Consider the following 24,524-nt stretch of genomic DNA (forward strand, 5'->3'; position numbering starts at 1 on the left):
CTTAATCTTTCTTCTAAGATAAGTCGTAAGGTCAGTATTGCCTCACGTGTTCCAACATTTCTACGGAATCCAAACTGATCTTCCCCGAGGTCGGCTTCTACCAGTTTTTCCATTCGTCTGTAAAGAATTCGCGTTAGTATTTTGCAGCTGTGACTAATTAAACTGATAGTTCGGTAATTTTCACATCTGTCAACACCTGCTTTCTTTGGGATTGGAATTATTATATTCTTCTTGAAGTCTAAGGGTATTTCGCCTGTTTCATACATCGTGCTCACCAGATGATAGAGTTTTGTCATGACTGGCTCTCCCGAGGCCATCAGTAGTTCAAATGGAATGTTGTCTACTCCCGGGGCCTTGTTTAGACTCAGGTCTTTCAGTGCTCTGTCAAACTCTTCACGCAGTATCTTATCCCCCATTTCGTCTACATCTACATCCTCTTCCATTTCCATAATATTGTCCTCAAGTACATCGCCCTTGTATAAACCCTCTATATACTCCTTCCACCTTTCTGCCTTCCCTTCTTTGCTTAGAACTGGGTTGCCATCTGAGCTCTTGATATTCATACAAGTGGTTCTCATCTCTGCAAAGGTCTCTTTAATTTTCCTGTAGGCAGTATCTATCTTACCCCTAGTGAGACAAGCCTCTACATCCTTACATTTGTCCTCTAGCCATCCCTGCTTAGCCATTTTGCACTTCCTGTCGATATCATTTTTGAGACGTTTGTATTCCTTTTTGCCTGCTTCATTTACTGCATTTTTATATTTTCTCCTTTCATCAATTAAATTCAATATTTCTTCTGTTACCCAAGGATTTCTATTAGCCCTCGTCTTTTTACCTACTTGATCCTCTGCTGCCTTCACTACTTCATCCCTCAGAGCTACCCATTCTTCTTCTACTGTATTTCTTTCCCCCATTCCTGTCAATTGTTCCCTTATGCTCTCCCTGAAACTCTCTACAACCTCTGGTTCTTTCAGTTTATCCAGGTCCCATCTCCTTAAATTCCCACCTTTTTGCAGTTTCTTCAGTTTCAATCTGCAGTTATAACCAATAGATTGTGGTCAGAATCTACATCTGCCCCAGGAAATGTCTTACAATTTAAAACCTGGTTCCTAAATCTCTGTCTTACCATTATATAATCTATCTGATACCTTTTAGTATCTCCAGGATTCTTCCAGGTATACAACCTTCTTTTATGATTCTTGAACCAAGTGTTGGCTAAGATTAAGTTATGCTCTGTGCAAAATTCTACAAGGCGGCTTCCTCTTTCATTCCTTCCCCCCAATCCATATTCACCTACTACGTTTCCTTCTCTCCCTTTTCCTACTGACGAATTCCAGTCACCCATGACTATTAAATTTTCGTCTCCCTTCACTACCTGAATAATTTCTTTTATCTCGTCATACATTTCATCTATTTCTTCATCATCTGCAGAGGTAGTTGGCATATAAACTTGTACTACTGTAGTAGGCATGGGCTTTGTGTCTATCTTGGCCACAATAATGCGTTCACTATGCTGTTTGTAGTAGCTAACCCGCACTCCTATTTTTTTATTCATTATTAAACCTACTCCTGCATTACCCCTATTTGATTTTGTATTTATAACCCTGTAATCACCTGACCAAAAGTCTTGTTCCTCCTGCCACCGAACTTCACTAATTCCCACAATATCTAACTTTAACCTATCCATTTCCCTTTTTAAATTTTCTAACCTACCTGCCCGATTAAGGGATCTGACATTCCACGCTCCGATCCGTAGAACGCCAGTTTTCTTTCTCCTGATAACGACGTCCTCCTGAGTAGTCCCCGCCAGGAGATCCGAATGGGGGACTATTTTACCTCCGGAATATTTTACCCAAGAGGACGCCATCATCATTTAATCGTACAGTAGAGCTGCATGTCCTCGGGAAAAATTACGGCTGTAGTTTCCCCTTGCTTTCAGCCGTTCGCAGTACCAGCACAGCAAGGCCGTTTTGGTTAATGTTACAAGGCCAGATCAGTCAATCATCCAGACTGTTGCCCCTGCAACTACTGAAAAGGCTGCTGCCCCTCTTCAGGAACCACATGTTTGTCTGGCCTCTCAACAGATACCCCTCCGTTGTGGTTGCACCTACGGTACGGCCATCTGTATCGCTGAGGCACGCAAGCCTCCCCACCAACGGCAAGGTCCATGGTTCATGGGGGGCCTTGCGATGCTATCCGTACAAAATCCATCGGCATCATGAACTGTTACCTGACGATTTAATGAAGCGGAGGGCATTTGCGGTGTGGGCGTTTCAAAAGATGGCGGAAGATGACGATTGGCTGAGTGATGTGTTGTGGACCGACGAAGCTCATTTCACGCTCCGAGGATCTGTCAACGCCCACAACTGCACAATTTGGGCTACCGAAAATTCTAGAAGTGTCGTGGAAACTCCATTGCAAAACGAGAAAGTCACGGAAGGGTTGGATTTACCACATCTACCGTTATCTGGCCTTTTTTCTTCGAGGAAATGCGTGATACTTGTTTTGTAACTGCTACCGTGACGGGTGAGAGGTACGCCGATATGTTACAGAATCGCATCATCCCCAGCCTGGCTGATAAAAACCTGCTGGAACGTATGATGTTTCTGCAGGATAGCGCTCCACCCCATATTGCTAGACGCGTGAAAGATCTCTTGCGTCGTTTGGTGATGATCGTGTGCTCGGCCGCCACTTTTGTCATGCTTGGCCTCCCAGGTCCCCAGACCTCAGTCTGGCTTTGGGGTTACCTGAAGTGGCAAGTGTATCGTGATCGACCGACATCTCTAGGGATGCTGAAAGAGAACATCCGACGCCAATGCCTCACCATAACTCCGGACATGCTTTACAGAATGCTGTTCACAACATTATTCCTCGACTATAGCTATTGTTGAGGAACGATGGTGGACATATTGAGCATTTCCTGTAAAGAACATCATCTTTGCTTTGTCTTACCTTTGTTATGCTAATTATTGCTATTCTGATCAGATGAAGCGCCATTTGTCGGACTTTTTTTTGAACTTTTGTATTTTTTTGGTTCTTATACCCCATGTCATTCCAAGCATGTGTGTGAATTTGTACCTCTCTATCTACATTATTCCGTGATTTATTCAGTTTTCAAATTTATACTGACTTTTTTATCACCCGGTATTTGATAACATCTCGCAATTATTCTGGTACTGACACTTTTGTTCCGACATTACGGAGGTATCGCTGGCAAATATCGTGTAGAACGTATTAGTGGAGCGCCGGTTGGCGTGTGGCGTGGTTTGGAGTGTTACCTTGATGTTGACGACAGGCAGCCGGCGGTCGGAGGGCCGCACGATGGAGCTGAGGTCCTGGACGCGCGAGGCGAGCAGCGCGCGGAACGTGCCGCGCAGACCGGCGCGCCGCGCCTGCCGGTAGCACGCGTGGTCGGCGCCGCGCACGCCCTGCATCTCGCCGGCCAGCGGCTCGTTCAGCGCCGCCAGGCGCAGCTGCGGGCAGAACACACCCGACGCGTCACACACCAGCTACACTACAAACATGGGCTGCACACGCGGGTAAGCTGGCTTCACAAGGTGGTGCACGTCTGTGTACCATTTGCAACAACAAAGCTACGCAACAGAGGAATTTGGCCGCTCGGAATTAGCCGAGCAGTCTCGGGCGCTACAGTCATGGACTGTGCGGCTGGTGCCGGCGGAGGTTCGAGTCCTCCCTCGGGCATGGGTGTGTGTGTTCGTCTTTAGGATAATTTAGGTTAAATAGTGTGTAAGCTTAGGGACTGATGACCTTAGCAGTTAAGTCCCATAAGATTTCACACACACACACACACACACACACACACACACACACACACAGGAATTTGCTGGATTAAGTGACTGCAGGCAGCACAAGTAAGTCACGACGTCACGGAGATTCGAGTCCTCCCTCGGGCATGGGTGTGTGTGTTCGTCTTTATGATAATTTAGGTTAAATAGTGTGTAAGCTTAGGGACTGATGACCTTAGCAGTTAAGTCCCATAAGATTTCACACACACACACACACACACACACACACACACACACACAGGAATTTGCTGGATTAAGTGACTGCAGGCAGCACAAGTAAGTCACGACGTCACGGAGATTCGAGTCCTCCCTCGGGCATGGGTGTGTGTGTTCGTCTTTAGGATAATTTAGGATAAGTAGTGTGTAAGCTTAGGGACTGATGACCTTAGCAGTTAAGTCTCATAAGATTTCACACACACACACACACACACACAGGAATTTGCTGGATTAAGTGACTGCAGGCAGCACAAGTAAGTCACGACGTCACGGAGATTCGAGTCCTCCCTCGGGCATGGGTGTGTGTGTTCGTCTTTATGATAATTTAGGTTAAGTAGTGTGTAAGCTTAGGGACTGATGACCTTAGCAGTTAAGTCCCATAAGATTTCACACACACACACACACACACACACAGGAATTTGCTGGATTAAGTGACTGCAGGCAGCACAAGTAAGTCACGACGTCACGGAGATTCGAGTCCTCCCTCGGGCATGGGTGTGTGTGTTCGTCTTTATGATAATTTAGGTTAAGTAGTGTGTAAGCTTAGGGACTGATGACCTTAGCAGTTAAGTCCCATAAGATTTCACACACACACACACACACACACACACACAGGAATTTGCTGGATTAAGTGACTGCAGGCAGCACAAGTAATTCACGACGTCACGGCCTAGTGCAACCTCATAACTGTGGTGCAGTCCAGAGATCGCGTTTGCCACGCCAAAGTCGGCAACGCACATAGATACCACAGACATTAGCGAGGGCTTGCTGCAATCTGCAACGACGTACAGGTGGCGTACCGAAGACCACGCCTCCCCTCTCATCATTGCAGAACCCTCGTACTGAGGTCAATACAGAGCCGAGCATGGAAGAGCTTTGCCACAGTTCGTGACCTCATCTGAACGAGTCGACATCGCAGTGTAGGACCAACGAGTTGCTTAACTTTCTGATGAAATTGTTTTTTAGTAAATGTTGCACGTTGTATCTCAAGAGAACACTTTGTTAATAAGTGCAGTAGCTGATGATTTGTGGTCAATGACACTTATAAATTATCCAGTATCCCTGTGGAAAAGAAGTGTGTTAAACTTAAGTAAATCTTTTATTTTTATGGAATAGAAAGGACCAATATCTTATGTGTTTTAGTTTGTTGAGCAATTAAGGAACCTACAGTTATGGCGAGACAGAAACAGTTTTGCCTGGTCACAACAAAAACCCCTGTCTTTTCTTCTTTCAGTTTAGGGTCCCATGCTCAGAGACGTTATTAATGACAACCACATGCCCCAGTCGAAGAACGTCGATACGCTTTGTGAAAGATTTTAACGCAGTAATAACAAAATCTGTTCTAAAGGCTGGTGAGAAATTGAAACACATGCGAGGTGCGACAATAAAGTAGCCCTGCAGGCTTGTGTAGGCACAATATCTTTGACCTTGATCTATAAGCTGCTTCTAGCCCAAGCGGCACATCGACGAAACTGCTCAGTCGTGAGTTGTGCTGTAATATGCAAACACGTGTTTGTATCTCTTATCACGGAAATGGAACCGCATAATATTGCGCAACGGTATGCCATTTCTTTTTGCGTTAAATTGGGTTAAATCGCGACGACAACTTACGGTAAGCTTCAGAAGGCTTTTGGAGAGGAGGTTATGTCAAGAGCTCAAGATTTTGGTCGGCAAAATGTTTAGTGAAGGCAGAACGAATATTGATGATGATGACCGCAGTGGACGACCATCAACCTCACGGACGGATGTCAACTTGACCAGGGTGCGGGAACTCGTACGATCTGATCGAAGATTATCCGTGAAAATTATTGCAGAAGAACTGAACATCAATCGAGAAACGGTTCATCTAATACTAACTGAACATCTTGGTATGAGAAAGATTTGTGCAAAAATGGTCCCCAAAAATCTCACACCACAACAGCGAGAAACACGGAAAAACGTTGCAGCCGATCTGTTAGAGCAAACGGAAATCAATCCAGAATTGTTGAGCCGTTGTTATCACTAGTTATGAAAGTCGTTTTTTTTTCAGTACGATCCAGAGACAAAACGCCAAAGTTCGCAATGGTGCTCAAAGAGATCACCCAGACCAAAAAAAGCTTGCATGTCAAAGTCAAAAGTGAAATGCATGCTTGTGTGCTTCTTTGATTCCAAAGGAATTGTTCATAAAGAGTGGGTGCCTCCTGGACAAACAATTAGCTAATATTACTACAAAGAAATTTTAGAAAGACTTCGTAAAATAGTTCTTCGTGTCTGTGCCAACATAATTGGATTCTGCATCACGATAATGCGCCATCCCATACTACTCTGTCAGTACAGCGATTTTTAACCTCAAAACAAATTTCAGTACTACCACAGCCACCTTATTCATCAGATATAGCTGTGAGCGACTTTTTTCTATTTCCAAGAGTCGAAACGACTGTCAAGGAACGCCATTTTCAAACAACACAAGATGTCCGAAAAGCTGTATCGAGAGTCTTGGAGGATATTGCAGAAGATGAGTTCCAGAAATGTTAACATCAATGGCAGAAGCGCTGGAAAAAGTGTGAGCAATCAGAAGGGAACTACTTTGAGGGAGACAAACTAAACTTGACTAAAACAGTAAGCAACAGTTTGTTTCACGTCAGTCTCATTACTTTATTGTCGCACCTCGTATGTGCCGTTTCTTGCTATTACCACCACTAAGTCTTGTAATCTATCTTCAAATGTGTACGTGCTCGTGTTATGTTGATTTGAAAAAAAAAAGAGGTTCAAATGGCTCTGAGCACTATGAGGACTCAACTGCTGTGGTCATAAATCCCCTAGAACTTAGAACTACTTAAACCTAACTAACCTATGGACATCACACACATCCATGCCCGAGGCAGGATTCGAACCCGCGGCCGTAGCGGTCGTGCGGTTCCAGACTGTAGCGCCTTTAACCGCTCGGCCACTCTGGCCAGCTGTTGATTTGCAACACATCGACAAAATCATGAAATACGGAATAAACTGTATCTCATGGGATGCTGTGAGGGACAGGGAGCGTGGCAACTTGGTACAACGTGCTCTAATAACTACTTATGATACCTTTATTACAGAGGCTTTGCAACTAATACAATGTGATATAAAGGGTAGTCAAATGAAAGCTAGACAGATGAGAAAAAGCAAATGAACTGTTTATTATTTCGAAAGTAATCGCCTTAACTGTCAGTAAATTTATTCCAATATGAGACAAGACGGTCAATGGAAAAATGTTTCCGGTTGCTTACTGAACCACGATTGTACCAAGGCGTGCAGATCTTCGTTTGAAGCGAGTCGACGGGTGCGAATGTCTTTCTTCAGGGCTCCAAAAATATGGAAATCTCATGGGGGGAGATCAGGACTGAATGGAGGATGTGTAAGGGCTTCCCAGCGAAACTTCTTCTCCCTTAGAGCAAAAATTAAAAGGAAAACGATGCGTGTTCACGCTTGGCGATAACCACTTTGCCAGCAATGCTAACTGCATATAAGTGGCACAATAAGGAGTGTCCGATGGATCCGTCGTTCAGTTTCGTCACATTTCGGATTTGTCCGAAACACTTCATCTCGACTTCCCTGTTTTTTTCATTTCTGCCAACGCTAGCGACCTAGCAGTTGAAGTGTCAAAACTGCGTGGTGAAGCTAAGCTTGGCGGTTTCCGTTGGTATCGCCGAGCGCTAATAACGTCAACATTTCCCTTCACACGTCTCTGCCCACTGCAAAGACCTTGTCATTTAGATTTTTGTTCATCATTTTCAGCATCTGTTTTTGAAGAATGCCCATGTGAAGAAAAAGCACACTAACAATTTTAACGCAAATGGTGTGCTGTTTCTTCACATCGTAAATCTTATAATTCTACTCACATGCCACCCCTCTCGCCCCCCCCCCTCCTTACTGCAATCAGACTACTACTTTAGAGAAAGACTGGACAGGATAAAAGCTCAAAAAGTAGTAAGATTTCTTCACACAGAGAAAGTAAAATTGTGTTTTACTACAATTTCAAAAGAACATCTTCAAATATTTACCGAAAATACTGAAAAATCATATAAAATAAAAATATCAGATATTAGATGTGTCGATATTTTATTAACAGCCCTACCTCCGAGCGGCTATGGGCTTTCTTTTCGTTTCACCATGATCTCTCTCCCTGACTGTCCTCGAGCCTTACTACTCTCCACCAATACGGCTGCAGTGACGTCGCCCAAGTAAGAACTCTCCCAGTCAGTGACTATCGTTGGGCTGGAATCAAGTGGTGCTGATTCACACCTAAATAACTCTTTTGTTGCATCCATTTTACGAGTTAAAATGAAAATTTGTTCTTGCTACCTGGGTTTGTTAATCGGCGTCGCTCTCTCAGCCACGGCACAAAAAAAGGTAAAACTGGTCCTCTGTGTCCCAAAATCTATAAGCATCGCTTTTCCTACAGAGGATTAACCCTTGAACTTCTGTACGAATACATCATCAAAATATGGGACAACACCTTGAATGGAAATGAGCGTTTGGCGTCATGGGCCGGGAGGCCCCTTACGGGGCAGGTCCGGCCGCCTTCGTGCAGGTCTTATTACATTCGACGCCACATTGGGCGACCTGCGCGCCGGATGAGGATGAAATGATGATGATGAAAACAGTACAACACCTAGTCCTTGAGCGGAGAAAATCCTCGACCCAGTCACGCTGACTGCTCAGCTATCGGGGAGGATAACACCCACAATTAAGACGGTGGATTGCAACTGAGAACGGACTGGGATCTTGTAATTGGGGCGCTGAAGCGGGCGCAACGGTCGTACCACCAGAAAATTTCCATATATGGTGCGGGACTGAGCACCAGTGGCGTCACTGACGGTAGCGTAGCTATACGAGTTTAAGCACGTCAGTGGCATACACACCACTTGACAATGACGGAGGAGATATCTGCCGGAAGCTCATGGGCAGTTAACTACTTGACCTGGCTTGAAACTTGAGAATATTTTATTCTTGAATTTCTTTTTGGCTGGAGATATGAGGCGTTTCCATTTCATAGCTGATGCTTCCTCTCTGGTTCAAAGTGATGAAGCCACATTTCACCTATAGTGATGATTTGCTTCAAAAATATTTTGCCTTCGTTAACATGTCTGTCCAATAGCTGCTGACACATTGTCTCACGATCTCACCTATGCTCCTGAGTTGTTTTGATTCACATCTTGCAGAAACTTTACGAAAATTAAGCTTGTAATTGATGATGTAATATAAATAACCATGAGTAATGTGCGTTTTGTTTGCCATTTCATTGCCACTCAGTCATCAGTTATTCGAATCTGCTCACAGGTTCGCTCAATGTTGGCATCACTGGTGGGTGTGACTGTACGTCCTGCTGTTTCCTCATCCATCAAACTCTTTCGGCTGCTTATGGATTGTTCAATCCACTGGCAACCACTTCGTGGTAAATCACTGCCCGTGCATTACGCTGAAAGTCTTCTATGGTGTTCAGCTCCTTGCACACCTTCAGACCACAAGAAAAGGATTACAGAACGCCTTTCTTCATTGGTGCACGTGGAAAATGGGGGCAACCAAGTTTACTTCCGAAAACCGCAAAACAGACAGATGTGACAACTCTGTAGCCTGGCACAAACGAAGATAACGGTGCCATCTACCTGCCGGCGAGCGTACTAAGCTGTACTGCCAACCTAAAGACGATTAGAACGAAATTGCAGATACTTACTGGTGTACCCTGGTAGAAACAGGATGATTTTGGTTATCTGAGAAGAGAAAATCAGCTTAGTCGAGATCACGGATAAAGTAAGGCAGATACTCACACTAGGCTCGTCGACGAAATTGATGGCCTTGAGGTGTAGCAGGCGCTTCCGTGGCGCGGGTGGTGGCGGCGGCGGTGGAGGTCGCGGGGTGGTGACGGGGTTGGGGGCGGCTGCTGCCTTGCTCGGCGCCGTCACCGTCAGGCCCAACTGAAAAACGGTTCCTCAAGTCAGTCACTCCACTTTACTATCTGCGAGGCCCACCATTCCTCGGTCTCTGCATTTACGAGGTGTACCAGTAACTAACACCGTGTGAATCTCGAAATTTTCCTGGGTTTCTGAATACTCCATGATGTTTCAGGAATGCTTCTGGTCGTCTTTTACTACTACGCACTGTATTTCATCTGGGTACCAGTCAGACATCTTCACGTCACACGATTTATTAGCGCGCTTTTTGTGTTCAGCGTATGCGCCGCAATCATAATTTTGTTGCAAGACTACTCTGCCAGCAGACAGCGCCCAGAAACACGACTTGTCTGGTTGGTTGTCACTAGCCGGGGCCCTCGGCGTATTGCGTAGTCTTCGCTGAGACCCCATCGTGGAAATAGAGCGTGCCCGGTGTGGTATGTACCCTGGTACACATTTTACATCCCATCGACTTGTGCCAACGTGTTCTTCCTCGTAAGTCCACGACTCACCAGTTCCATTGCGCCGAAGAACAGCAGATATACTCCTGCAGTTACCCAAATCTCCCTCATGCTATAGGGCTTGATTTCTGTCAGCAGTAAGTGACAACGTTATCCCAGAAATAAATTAAAAATAGATCCTATCCCCCTGGTTCCAAACAAGGTTTACGGGAGGCTTACCTCGCCTCCTGCTTCACTGAAACAGTTCAATTACTTCAGTAAGCTGTTTCTAAAAGGTGTCTAAAGCCAGTTCGTCGCTAGTGAAACATTAAGGCGACATTCGCCTTCTGTCCATGGTCGGGTCAGCATTGTGCGTCAACAGTTCTGACTGCTTGATTGATTCGTGCACGAAAGGCAGCAATGTCATCGTCTGGTGTTGTTTACACGCTTTCGACGTAACCCCATAAAAGAAGCCGAATGGCGCGCGGGGTTAGCCGAGCGGTTTACGGCGCTGCAGTCATGGACTGTGCTGCTGGTCCCGGCGGAGGTTCGAATCCTCCCTCAGGCATGGGTGCGTGTGTTTGTCCTTAGGATAGAGTAGGTGGAAGTGATGCGATGGGACCAGCACGACACTGGCTGTCTCTCTAAAGCTTCTGGACCACGTAATAATGATTGTTCTTGCCGGTGGTGCGCTTCTATACTGGCGACGATAATCCGGCAGTACCTTTGTCACATATGTGGATTCTGCATATCGGATGATACATTGCATCTTCTCCCCGCCTGGCAACGTTCTGATGTACTCCAAGTCAAATCGGCAACAAGGGTCGAGGGAAAATGCCTTGAGAGATGCTGAACATTTTACGGTAAATTACGATTCTCTATCTCTAATAGTGTCCAACTTACGATTTTTTGAAATGATAACGGGACTTTATGGACACACTGTAGAAGGGTTCTGTATTGGAAACCGGCTTTCAATTGGATCATGCATCGAATCCCATTATTTCTACGATCTGTTCTCAGCAAGTACGCCGACGGCCACTGCTAGCGTCAACCCACCGGACATCTGGAGTTTCGCATTTACATTATGGAGGGCGCTGTCCGTTCGCACTGTGGTCGACCTTGCAAAACAGATGCACGAACTGCTTACAGCTCGATAGTAAACTGTGCGAGTGGGCAGCTGACGTGAGTCTTAGACGGCTCGCCTGAAGATGTCTGGCAGGTGTCCAAACGGTGGTAGTAAACGACGACCGGCTGCAGTCCTGAAACATCATATTGGCAGTATTACAAGTAGTGAACACATGCTCTTGAAGGAAAGATACAAGCTTTCAGGAAATGTTAACAGATGGTATCATATGCTCATTTTGAGAAGGGCAGCTGAATATTCTAGATTCTGCTGCCTTTCTCAGTTTAGGTGGTGGTGGCGGCCTTGCATTAATGTTGCATATGTAAAGGCTCCGCCATCTAAATTCAGAAGTGGAGCTAAGTTTGGAGGTTAAAGCCTTTAGGTGTATACAATGCGGAGGAACGACGAGGAGTTATAAAATTTTTCCTGGAAGGATACTGGAGAGGACAAAATACTTGGAAGAGCAGTTGAACGAAATGAATAGTGTCTTGAAAAGAAGTTACGAAATGAACATCAACAAAAGTAAAACAAAGGTAGCGTAATGTAGTCGAATTAAATCAGGCGCTGCTGAAGGAATTAGATTAGGAAACGAAACACTGAAAGTAGCTGAGTTTTGCTGTTTGGGCAGAAAAGTAAATGATGATGGCCGAAGTCAGAGGACATTAAATGTCTACTGGTAATAGCAAGAAAAGGACTTTTGAAAAACAGGAAGTTGTTAACAATGAATATAAATTTAGGTGTTAGGGAGTTTTTCTGAAGATATTTGTCTAGAGTGCAGTCTTGTACGAAAGTGAAACTTGTATGATAAGCAGTATAGGCAAAGAGCCGATTGAAGCTATAGAAGAATGCTGAGGGGTAGGTAGGTAGATCGAATAACTATTGAGGGGATACTGAGTCGAACTGGGAACAAAATAAATGTGTGGTTCAAATGGCTCTGAGCACTATGGGACTTAACATCTGAGGTCATCGGTCCCCTAGAACTTAGAACTACTTAAACGTAACTAACCTAAGGACATCACACACATCCATGCCCGAGGCAGGATTCGAACCTGCGACCGTAGCAGTCGCGCGGTTCCGGACTGAGCGCCTAGAACCGCTAGACCACCGCGGCCGGCTAAATGTGTGACACAACCTATCTAAAAGAAAGGATCGTTTGATAGCACACATCCTGAGGGATCAAGAAATGGTTAGTCTGTTAGTGGAGGGAAGTGTAGGGGATGAAAACTGTACAGAGTCCTAGGCTCCAGTACTTAAGTAGGTTCAAATGAGTGTAGGTTGCAGTAGTTACGCAGAGATGAAGAGGCTTGCACAAGGCAGACTAGCGTAGGCAGCTGCAAAAACCAATCTTTGGACTGAAGACTATAAAAATTACAGTGCACAGTACCAGAGTAAAAAGATTGTGCAAGTTGACTGATGCTTTCACAAATGGAAGCACAGCAGTCAGGGTGAGTTGTGGTGCTCTAATCGTCCCAGTAACGTCATTTCTGACTAGAACGAAATCTGGATGCTCCATTATGAGTTGGACAACAAAAGACAATGACCAAGAAGCATCTGAGGTTTCAATTCTTCTTTTTATTGTCTTCTGGTATTTGAATATGTAAATTTAGGAGTACTATCAAAGGAAGAGTAAAACAGATAATACTGTCGGGTCCACGGCAGTGCATGGAGAAGGAGCTAAAGCCAGCAGTCCGATGTTACAGAGAACTTCCGTGTACACGTGGCGTGACTATACAAGAAGCTGTAAACAAAACCAAGAAATAATAGAGGCTATCAAAAGAGAAATAACCAATTTTGTCCTTATGTTAATAATACTTAGGAAACCTCAGCGCAGCTGCTGATTATTTGCTAAAACTAAAGTGGAAATAGGGAAGTGGCGTGGAGGGAAGGGGGAAGAAAAATATGGAGAAAGAGAGAGAGAGAGAGAGAGAGAGAGAGAGAGAGAGAGAGAGAGGATGGGAGGGAGGAGGGGAGGATAGGAGACTTACTTTATTCGGACAGGAGGAGAACGTTTCAAGCAGGCATTTTAACATGAAAAGAGACAAAAAGGAAGAGGAAAAAGAAAAAAAAATAGACGAGAACGCATTTAGGTATTAACAGATCAACTATGAGAAGTTTTATTGGGATAAAGGAATGTTTGACATTAAGTTTGGTTTCCAAGAAGATTGTTAGTGTGTAACCTTTCGTCTCTGCTTTCTGCGGATACAGCTTTTTTGCCATTTGTGCACACGATTACATGCAAAGTGTCTATTGCTCGTACTCATAAAAGGAAGAAGAATAGAAATGAAATAGCGACACATTAGAGCCCTATGATATAGCAAGGAGACAATTTTGATCATTTTCCTCTTTACTGCTGATTCATGTTACTGTCATTAACAACTACCACAGCTGTATTAAAGTACATTTGTAATGGATCGACCAGTTTCTTTCAATGAACACCATTAGGTGACGCTGCCAACAGTCTACGTCATAAAGTCCCAGAGAGTTATGCTGTTATCATGACTCAGATAACCCAGTTGTCTTACATAACGATGAAGGCACGTTCTTGAAACATGGCGAGCACACAAACGTCCTCCAGAATGTGGCTTCCTTTAATGTTACGTAGGACGACTGGAGTACCTGAGTCATGATATCGGCACAGTTCTCTGAGAATTTGTGACGAAGATTGTTTCCAGTGTCACCTAACAGCGCTCGCTGAAAGAAACCGGTCGTGAGGTAACAAATGTATTTTAATACAGCTGAGGTAGTTCTTACTGATGTTAACATTCGTGGCAAGGAGAATCAGTACGATCTCTGCGAAGACACTAATATCACTAATATGCAAAGTTGATTGCTACTGACGGTGCCATACCAAGCTTTGTAGCAATATAGATAACATTTAAATATCTGGAAGCAAAGATACAGTAATTGAAGTATTATGTTACATTTTCATAGGCAGCACATGCCCACAAAAATTACGCTGGAGCTATGTATAGGTAGCAAACCTCGTGAAACAAGGAACTATCCCTAATACAATTGAGCACCTATCAATGGATGTTATGACTTTTCTTATACACAGAACAAATGGAATGGAAAGTGAGGATCAGTCTTGAGAGAAATACCTATAACGTTTGTACGCTTTTCGACCATAAGGTAACTTCTTGAACCAATTACACTACACTAAGCAAAGCATTCTACAATGCATATATTATTTTTAAACCCACAGTGCTTTTCTGTGCACGGTCTTATTGCAGGTGGTATGCCCTTGGCTTCGTCCTAGTTGTTAAACAAATTTAAATGGCTCTTAGCACTATGGGACTTAACTTCTGAGATCATCAGTCCCATAGAACTTAGAACTACTTAAACCTAACTAACCTAAGGACATCACACACATCCATGCTCGAGGCAGGATTTGAACCTGCGACAGTAGCGGTCGCGCGGTTCCAGACTGTAGCGCCTAGAACCGCTCGGTCACTCCGGCTGGCAGTTCGCAATCAATTGACGAGGTAAGTTAAGGAGACCTATTGACCACTTTTATTTCCAAAATAGATACCCTTGCTAGAGCGTTGTTGGGCGTTAATGCTGCGTTAAGGATCAGAAATCAATGCTCAACTTCTGATAAACAATTTATCGTGCGATAAAGAGACAGTACCGATAGTACAGTGAATGGAGCAGAAAGACTAGTGCAAAAATATATCGTAACAGCTTGTAAGGGGTCCGTAGGCCCTTACTATCACTTTGCACTTGGCACAGGTCAATAGGGCGAACAATCGATTGTGACGTGTTGGGAGAGCGAGTGTCGAGATGCGCCAGTTGTGGTTGGCGGGTATATGTGTGTGAAGGCCATTGTTGAAATACAGGGCTTTAACGGAGAAGGGTGTCGCCATCGCCGTGGTTGGACCCCTAAGTAATAGATTAATACCGGGAAAGTGAAGAAGTATCATTACGAAAGTGATCAGTGACGTTACTAGCGCCGATATTTGGTTTCGCGTCTACCGCGCCGGCCTAACCTTGGATTGCAGTGTTGGATGCAGTGATGGATTAGCGTGTGACGATAATGGAAAATGAAGAAAGCCTGTGCTGAGATTAGCCGTAATTAGATATGTATGACGAAGGCAGTGGCTATCTCCTTTTTGTGTTTTGAGAAGAATGTAAGTTCGTAATTAGTAAAACTGTGTTGGTGTTCCTCATTACCAGACATTCAGTATTATAGTATTGAGCAGAACGAATTGGAAAGTAACAACTTCCGTAGCAGTCAATTCCGATTACCAGCCCCATTAGGTTCACGGTCATGTTAATAATAAATATTGGACTGCTATTCGATCAGATCAGGTCGGGATAAAAACGGAGGTGTTACAAGCTGTGTCTACGTTACTCTGCGGATTTTCGTGATCGTACGATGTCGGATCAAAACCACTTTCCGCTTTCTATATTTCCAATTTTATTTTATTTATGCGACCAGTTTCGGCATTTCACTAGGCCATCTTGAGGCCCACTGATCGACGTGTGGGAAGAATCCAACCTCATGTGCAATTTGAGCCTGCAATCGATGAACGAAGGGATCCCGTTGTTAAAAAAAAAAGTGCACGGATAACAGTTACTGAATGCTGCCCCATATAGACTGCACATGAGGTCGGATTCTTCCTACACATCGGTCAGAAGGTCTGAAAATAGCGTAGTAAAAATACGAAACTGGTCGCATAAAAAAATAACGTTGGAAATACAGACAGCTTAAGGTGTTTTTGATTTGACGTTTTATATTGAACAGCTGAAGTCCCCGAACCATCCTGTATAAAAATGGACTTACAAAGACTTTCGATGATACATCCCATGCCATAAAATATACTGAGGTATATCGAAACTTTTTTAATGAAAATATGCAGTATTATTATCTGCGAAAATCTAAAAAGCTGCCTTTCAGCAGTGAACAGTTTCATTAAGAGCTTGGAATTTTTGATAAAGCTGTTACTTTAAAGTTTTGTGACAAACAAGATTACTGGCGTAGGAGATAAGGAGCTAAGCGATCACATAGGGAAGAATATGTAAATGAACAAGCGAGTAAAGAACTTTGCTAAAGAAATGGAAAACACTGAAGCGTCCCATCTGCATGGGAAGGAGAGGCTGTATTTCCTCTAATGATTTCCAAGTTGTTGGAAGAAGATTAAGACAAGAAGGAAAGCGGACACTAGCCTTGAGGTTAGTGGTTGCTGGCGTGGCTTGTACCGACCTGCACGTACTGCCAGCCGGGGTCCACGCGCACCAGCAGGGCTTGCTCTGCGAGCACGAAGGCCAGCGTTCCCAGCGGCGTCGTCTCCGTCACCTGGAACAGCAAGCGCCGCCTTTAAAAAACAACACCCTGCACCAGCAGAAGGGCCTTGTTGCCAAAGATGCTGGAAATCATCTCCATTTTTAGCAATCGTGTACAATCCCTCGCTCGACGAGAAATACTTACATCTGAGAAGCTACACAGGTCACATCAATAGTACAATAAAAGGATTAGAATTCATCTTCATAATTATAGACCCATACCGATAACAATAATTTGTAGTAGGATTCAAGAACATGTAGTCTTCTGTAATTATGAAATACCGTAAACCGGAAATACACTGCTGGCCATTAAAATAGCTACACCACGAAGATGACGTGCTACAGACGCGAAATTTAACAGACAGGAAGAACATGCTGTGATATGCAAATGATTAGCTTTTCAGAGCGCCGGTAGCGACACCTTCAACGTGCTCACATGAGAAAAGTTTCCAACCGATTTCTCATACACAAACAGCCGTTAACCCGCGTCGCCTGGTGAAACGTTGTTGTGTTGGCTCGTGTAAGGAGGAATGCGTACCATCACGTTTCCGACTTTGATAAAGGTCGGATTGTAGCCTATCGCGTTTACGGTTTATCGTATCGAGACATTGCTGCTCGCGTTGGTGGGGATCCAATGACTGTTAGCAGGATATGGAATCGGTGGGTTCAGGAGGGTAACACGGAACGCCGTGCTGGCTCCCAACGGCCTCGTATCACTAGCAGTCGAGATGACAGGCATCTTATCTGCATGGCTCCAACGGATCGTGCAGCCACGTCCAGATCCCTGAGCAACAGATGGGGACGTTTGCAAGACAACAACATCTGCAGCTTGACGACGTTTGCAGCAGCATGGACTATCAGCTTGGAGACCATGGCAGCGGTTACCCTTGACGCTGCATCACAGACGGGAGCACCTGCGATGGCGTACTTAACGACGAACCTGGGTGCACGAATGGCAAAACGTAATTTTTTCGGATGGATCCAGTTCTGTTTACAGCATCATGATGGTCGCATCCGTGTTTGGCGACTTCGCGGTGAACGCACGTTGGAAGCGTGTATTCGTCATCGCCATACTGGCGTATCACCCCGCGTGATGGTATGGGGTGTCATTGGTTACACGTCTCGGACATCTCTTGTTCGCATTGAACAGTGGACGTTACATTTCAGAGGTTCAAATGGCTCTGAACACTATGCGACTTAACTTCTGAGGTCATCAGTCACCTAGAACTTAGAATTAATTAAACCTAACTAACCTAAGGACATCACACACATCCATGCCCGAGGCAGGATTCGAACATGCGACCGTAGCAGTCGCTCGGCCCCAGACTGTAGCGCCTAGAACCGCACGACCACTCCGGCCGGTATTTCAGACGTGTTTCGACCCGTGGCTCTACCCTTCATTGGATCCCTGCGAAACCCTACATTTCAGCAGGATAATGCACGACCGCATGTTGCAGGTCCTGTACGGGCCTTTTTGGATACAGAAAATGTTAGATTGCTGCCATGGCCAGCACATTCTCCAGATCTCTCACCAATTGAAAACATCTGGTCAATGGCGGCCGAGCAACTGGCTCGTCACAATACGCCAGTCAATACTTTTGATGAACTGTGGTATGGTGTTGAAGCTGCATGGGCAGCTGTACCTGTACACGCCATCCAAGCTCTGTTTGACTCAATGGCCAGGCGTATCAAGTCCGTTATTACGGCCAGAGGTGGTTGTTCTGGGTACTGATTTCTCAGGATGTATGCACCCAAATTGCGTCAGTGCTGGTATAATATATTTGTCCAATGAATACCCGTTTATGATATACATTTCTACTTGGTGTAGCAATTTTAATCGCCAGTAGTGTACTTTGACCGTCATCATTGCTTTGGCCACTCATACACCTAAAGTTTTACACCTCCCTGCTGGATCTCGGTTGGGTGTGTAGCATACTGGGTGGTTATAATTAAAATTTCCCTCCTATTTAGCACGTTATAACACGAAAACTAATTATCGTTCAAGTACCAAACTTGGTAGCATTTATATCAACGACACGGGGAAGAGAAATAATGCAGAACCAATACAATTGAAACACTTTTAATGTGCTCCTACGGTACATCGTACCATTACATACCGGTACCATTACTGCTACAAAAGGGGCTCAATATGGCACCCGTCAGTGTTCAGAAGAGTCTGAAAGCACAGGATTGCATTTTGCACAGCAGAACGAAGCATGGCCGTAGGTATGCTGTCTACCTCTCTTGATATGCTACGCTTCAGATCAACACATTCGTGAATGATCCCCTGGTAGATAGTGCCACAACCACAAATCACAGGGAGTGAGATTAGGTGATCCTGCTGGCCAGGCATTTGGAAACGATCGGCTGATTATTCAATCGTTTCCAAAAGTGTTTCGGAGAGGCAGGTGAACTTCAGGAGCGATATGCAATACGGTCCCATCTTGCATGAAAACTGTTATGAGTTCAATGTGTCTCTCTCCTGTAGGGCGGACATGACATACTGGCGAAGCATATCGCAGTAACTCTGGCCAGTCACACTGCACGCCTTTGATCCTTGAACGCCAACCTGTTCAAAATTGAATGGGCCAGTGATGAACGTAGCCGTGAAGCCACACCATATGGTGACAAGTTCACCATACAGCTCCCTCATCCACAGTGACTGGAGGTGAAGATCCTCACATTCGGCAGTTTCGTATGTTCATCTCACCTGTCAGAGAAAAATGAGTTTCGTTTGTCCACAGCCCTCGTCAACATCAGTCCCTGCGAGAAAGTGAAGAGCGAAGTCAACACGTCGTTGTGTGTCTTGTGGTGCAAGCTGCTGTAATATATGGATTTTTTACGGATACCATTTGCAAATGGTTCGAAGCACTTTCCTTACAGTGGACCACGGGATGTCCAACTGCCGTGACACAGCACGCTCACTGCCTGACCATCGGGAATTGTGCGCAGCGTTGTCTGCCATAGCAGCAGCGATTTCATCAACCACCTGTGGTGCAGCCGATCATGGGCCTCTTCCCGGAGCGACGCCCAGTTCTCCAATTGATTCTAACTTCTTCATCATGCTCCGCACAGCAGGTGGAGAAAGAGGATCATTCTGTAATCCTTTCAGCCGGCGATATTCTCGAAGTGCAGCTGCAGCGTTACTGTTGTTTTGATAATAGAGCTTCACCAATAATGCCCTGCTCCTTTTGTCGAAGCTCATGTTGACACGTCAACAAGTACACTGTGACTGGTCAGCTATGTGACACTATGAATCATGATGACTGAAGACGGCACCTGGTGGCCATAGTTGAAACTGACGGTGCTGCCGTGACGCATGGATTTCATGCACCCCATACTGTGGACTTTAATACGGCGAAGTTTGGTACCCTACGGTAATTAGTTTCCGTGTTATAACGTGTCAAATAGCGAAAGTTTCATTATAACCGTCCGGTATATTTTTTGGTGGTAAAGTTCCATCAATATACGCTACATGATGCCATGTAGTGCTCGTTTTCTTGCGTGATAGTTGACGAACGTGCTGAGACTTACATTTGTGTATGAAAAAGTGGGTTAAAATCTGATTGTGCAAAATCCACCGATATCATTTAACTGAAAAGCCGTCGGTGTTTTCAACTATGTCATGTATGTTACTTCATTAATTCTCGAAACAGACCACTGCTAAGTTTTTTTCTTCATATTTATATATCTGCCTGCATATTACGATTTCTGAGATCATGTTCATGATTTCTCTGTTTCGGAGTAACTTTCACCACTGGTCTTTGTTACTACAGGATTACAGATACACAATTTATTATACAGTGTTAATGCCAATAAAAGTGTAGAACTAAGGAGTACAGACATTTACCATCTGTATCTAGACGGAGGTTCATTTGTAATTGTTAATGTGCCTACAACTAAGAAAAACAAATGTCAGTCATGTGTCTCTCAGCTTGTGAGGTGTTGTGGTTCAGCTAGTGATTCAAATATAACATATGATGTCAAATATCTCGGAGAACAATGAATGAAGTTTGTTTGGCTACAAGTTGCAGATATTGACTCAATAAATGACAGATAACCTTAGTTCTAACTGTGCCAGATGTTTTGGATTTAGTTTAAGAACGATGAAATGCAAGGTATTACGCTCAACTACATTCGGAGCTATATGTGTTGCATTCCATCTTAGAACCTTTGATTACATTTAATTTTGTAATGATGGATCACATTGTTTTTATCTATGTACCGCAATAGGTTTTTATTTCTTTTATGAGGCTTAATAAACCACTTAAGAAAACCTAGCATCAATGCATTTATTTCTAGCTGGTCAAAGTTTCACTGTGTTTTTCAAATATTGATCACAGATGGGATAGTAGTTGACAGTTGTGCCAGTCAATGTATCCTCAGATCAATGCTAATTTTGACCACCTACAATTTTTTCCATTACTTCCTTTGAAATTTAGAAAATGCATTGTGCTAATTAGTATGCAGTCCTTTCATACAACCCCTCTGTTCATTAACATTAACATCACAAAAGATAAAAAGACAGTCATGATAATCAAATCTAAATCTGAAAATCAGTCACTGTATAACTAGTTTACTGCACCTCTAAGAAAACTATCTATTGACACCAACAGGAATTCAGAAAATATCATTTCCGTCGAACGCAACTTGTTCTTCATTCTTTAGAAGTAATGAGTGCTATTGACGGAAAATCTAAATTCGATTGCTTATATCCAGATTTTTCCCAAATAGATTAACATCATTTCTCATAAACGGGTTCTAATCAGTTTGCGTGCCTATGGAGTATCGTCTTGGTTGAGCAACTGGATTAATTATTTGCTGTCGGAAGGGTTACAGTTCGTTGTAACTGGTGGTAAGTCATGTAATGATACCGAAGCTATAACTGGAACTTCTCAAGGCCCTCTGCTATTCTTGATCTATACAGGCGATTTAGGAGACAATTTGAGCTGCCGTCATGGATTTTTGCTGATGGTGCCGTCGTTTACACTCTGCTGAAGTCATTGGTAGATCAACATAAATTACAAGATGATTTAGACATCTACATGGAGCGAAAAGTGGCAATTGACCCTGAGCAATAAATAAAAAGAGAAGAGACGGGGGCTCCACCTGAGTATTACAAAACATTCCGTTAAGTTTTGGTAGCGCTTAAATTACACAAATTTAAAGGTTGTAGATTTAACTAAATACCTAGGGATCACAATTACGAACAACATCAGCTGGAACCAACACGCAGAAGCTCTTTCTGGGAAGTTAGTTTACTGTCTGAGCAATTAGAAGGTGCAACCAATTTCATACGTTCCCGTCTGGATACTAGCAGCACAGTATGAGATCCGTACCAGATATGATTGACAGATGACTTCAAAAACTTCAAAGACATTTGGCTCGTTTTTGGTTGCCTCTAAATAGGGCAGGGTGTGTCACGGATATGATAGATGAATTAGGGTGGCAATAATTAAAACAAATGTCTCTTTTGATGTGGCGAGATCTTTTCACGAAATTTCAGTCACCAACCTCCTGTCCTGAAAGCCAAAACATTTTGTTCACTCCTACCTACATACAGAGAAATTACCATCATTGTAAACTAAGACAAATCACGGCTTGCCTGGAAAGATTTTGGTGCTCATTTTGCCACAAGCTGTTCGAGCGTCGAACGAAAGAAATAGTGTGAAAGTAGTTCTATCCAACCTTGGCAAACACTTCAATGTGACTTCCAGAATCATAATGTAGATAAAGCTGTAAATAAAAATGTGCTTGATGCCATTAGAGAATCGCTGTGTAGAGTAATCATGTCTTGAGAGCCTTTACCACAACACATTTGTTCCCATGTTATTTTCATTAGTACGTTGCGTAAAGTACTTATGCCTTAACTCGCTTGCTCTTTCTCCTTAGGTCTTCGCGACAGGGGAATGATATCATTAAGTAAGCCATTTTTTTGTGATCACTGCGGCGATGCAGTCCGTTACTATACACTAAATACTGAAATTATGTTACTCATTTAGCAACTGATTTTTCAAATTGGTCTTTTAAGCGGAGCGCATCTGTAGTGGACACAGAGCTAAGTAGGAGTGCTCGGGAGAAATGAGAAACGTACGCGTCCATTCATACCATATATTTTAGAGATCTCAGCTGTTAAATTAATCATATTTGTATTCTACATCTACATCTACATGGATACTCTGCAAAACACATTTAAGTGCCTGGCAGAGGGTTCATCAAACCACCTTCACAATTCTCTATTACTGCAATCTCGTATTGCGCGCGGAAAGAATGAACACCTATATCTTTCCGTACGAGCTCTGATTTCCCTAATTTTATCGTGGTGGTCGTTCCTCCTTATGTACGTCGGTGTCAACAAAATATTTTCGCATTCGGAGGAGAAATTAGTGATTGGAATTTCGTGAGAAGACTCCGTCGCAACGAAAAACGCCTTTCTTTTAATGATGTCCAGGCCAAATCCTGTATCATTTCTGTGACACTCTCTCCCATATTTCGCCATAATATAAAACGTGGTGCCTTTCTTTGAACTTTTTCGATGTACTCCGTCAGTCCTATCTGGTAAGGATTCCACATCGCGCAGCAGTATTCTAAAAGAGGACGGACAAGCGTAGTGTAGGCAGTCTCCTTAGTAGGTCTGTTACATTTTCTAAGTGTTCAAAAATGGCTCTGAGCACTATGGGACTTAACTGCTGAGGTCATCAGTTCGCTAGAACTTAGAACTACTTAAACCTAACTAACCTAAGGACATCACACACTCCATGCCAGAGGCAGGATTGAACCTGCGACCGTAGAGGTCGCGCGGTTCCAGACTGCAGCGCCTAGAACCGCTCGGCCACTACGGCCGGCTTCTAAGTGTCCTGCCAATAAAACAGTCTTTGGTATGCCTTCCCCACAAAATTTTCTATGTGTTCCTTCCAATTTAAGTTATTCGTAATTGTAATACCTAGGTATTTAGTTGAATTTACGGCTTTTAGATTAGACTGATTTATCGTGTAACCGAAGTTCAACGAGTTCCTTTTAGCACTCACGTGGACGATCTCACACTTTTCTTTATTTAGGGTCAACTGCCACTTTTCACACCATTCAGATATCTTTTCCAAATCGTTTTGCAGTTTGTTTTGATCTTCTGATGACTTTATTTGTCGGTAAACGACAGCGTCATCTGCAAACAACCTGAGACGGCTGCTCAGATTGTCTCTCAAATCGTTTATATAGATAAGGAACAGCAAAGGGCGTATAACACTACCTCGATGACCGCCAGAAATCACTTCTGTTTTACTCGATGACTTTCCGTCAGTTACTACGAACTGTGGCCTCTCTGACAGGAAATCACAAATCCAGTCACATAACTGAGACGATATTCCATAAGTACGTAATTTCACTACGAGCCGCTTGTGTGGTACAGTGTCAAAAGCTTTCCGATTTACGACTGGAAAAATTTCATCAGTACGCCATATGTAAACTATTTATTACACAGGATACATTATAAAGGGAAATTGTAATAACAAAATTTATGCTTAAGATGAAAATAGCAACTTGTGGTCAGCAAGAATGACGTATAGCAGTTGTCACCACAAGAAAGTTATGTCTGACTGACCGGTTTTCGTATGTCTCTTTCTATAAAGGAAATTTTTACCTCAGTTTAGAATTTTTTTGCACTCCGAAACGGATCCGAGGTAGTAATATACTCTGTACGCCTATGGAAAAGTGAAAGCATACCTAAAAAAAGTTCTGATGCGCAGGTGTG

General features: G+C 43.8%; 1 protein-coding gene across 1 annotated transcript in view; it reads right to left on the bottom strand.

Moving 5' to 3' along the window:
- The window catches only part of LOC126176514 (collagen alpha-1(IX) chain-like), a 341,330-nt gene that overhangs the window by 19,317 nt on the left and 297,489 nt on the right, over nucleotides 1-24,524 (bottom strand). Inside the window, exons 22-24 of the mRNA XM_049923671.1 lie at nucleotides 16,698-16,790; nucleotides 9,809-9,955; nucleotides 3,279-3,473 (exon numbers count right to left, since the gene is read on the bottom strand). Of these exons, the coding sequence (XP_049779628.1) occupies nucleotides 3,279-3,473; nucleotides 9,809-9,955; nucleotides 16,698-16,790 (435 nt within the window). The remainder of the gene's footprint in view (nucleotides 1-3,278; nucleotides 3,474-9,808; nucleotides 9,956-16,697; nucleotides 16,791-24,524) is intronic.

This window comes from Schistocerca cancellata, chromosome 3, assembly GCF_023864275.1.
Source record: "Schistocerca cancellata isolate TAMUIC-IGC-003103 chromosome 3, iqSchCanc2.1, whole genome shotgun sequence".
Lineage (NCBI taxonomy): Eukaryota > Metazoa > Arthropoda > Insecta > Orthoptera > Acrididae > Schistocerca > Schistocerca cancellata.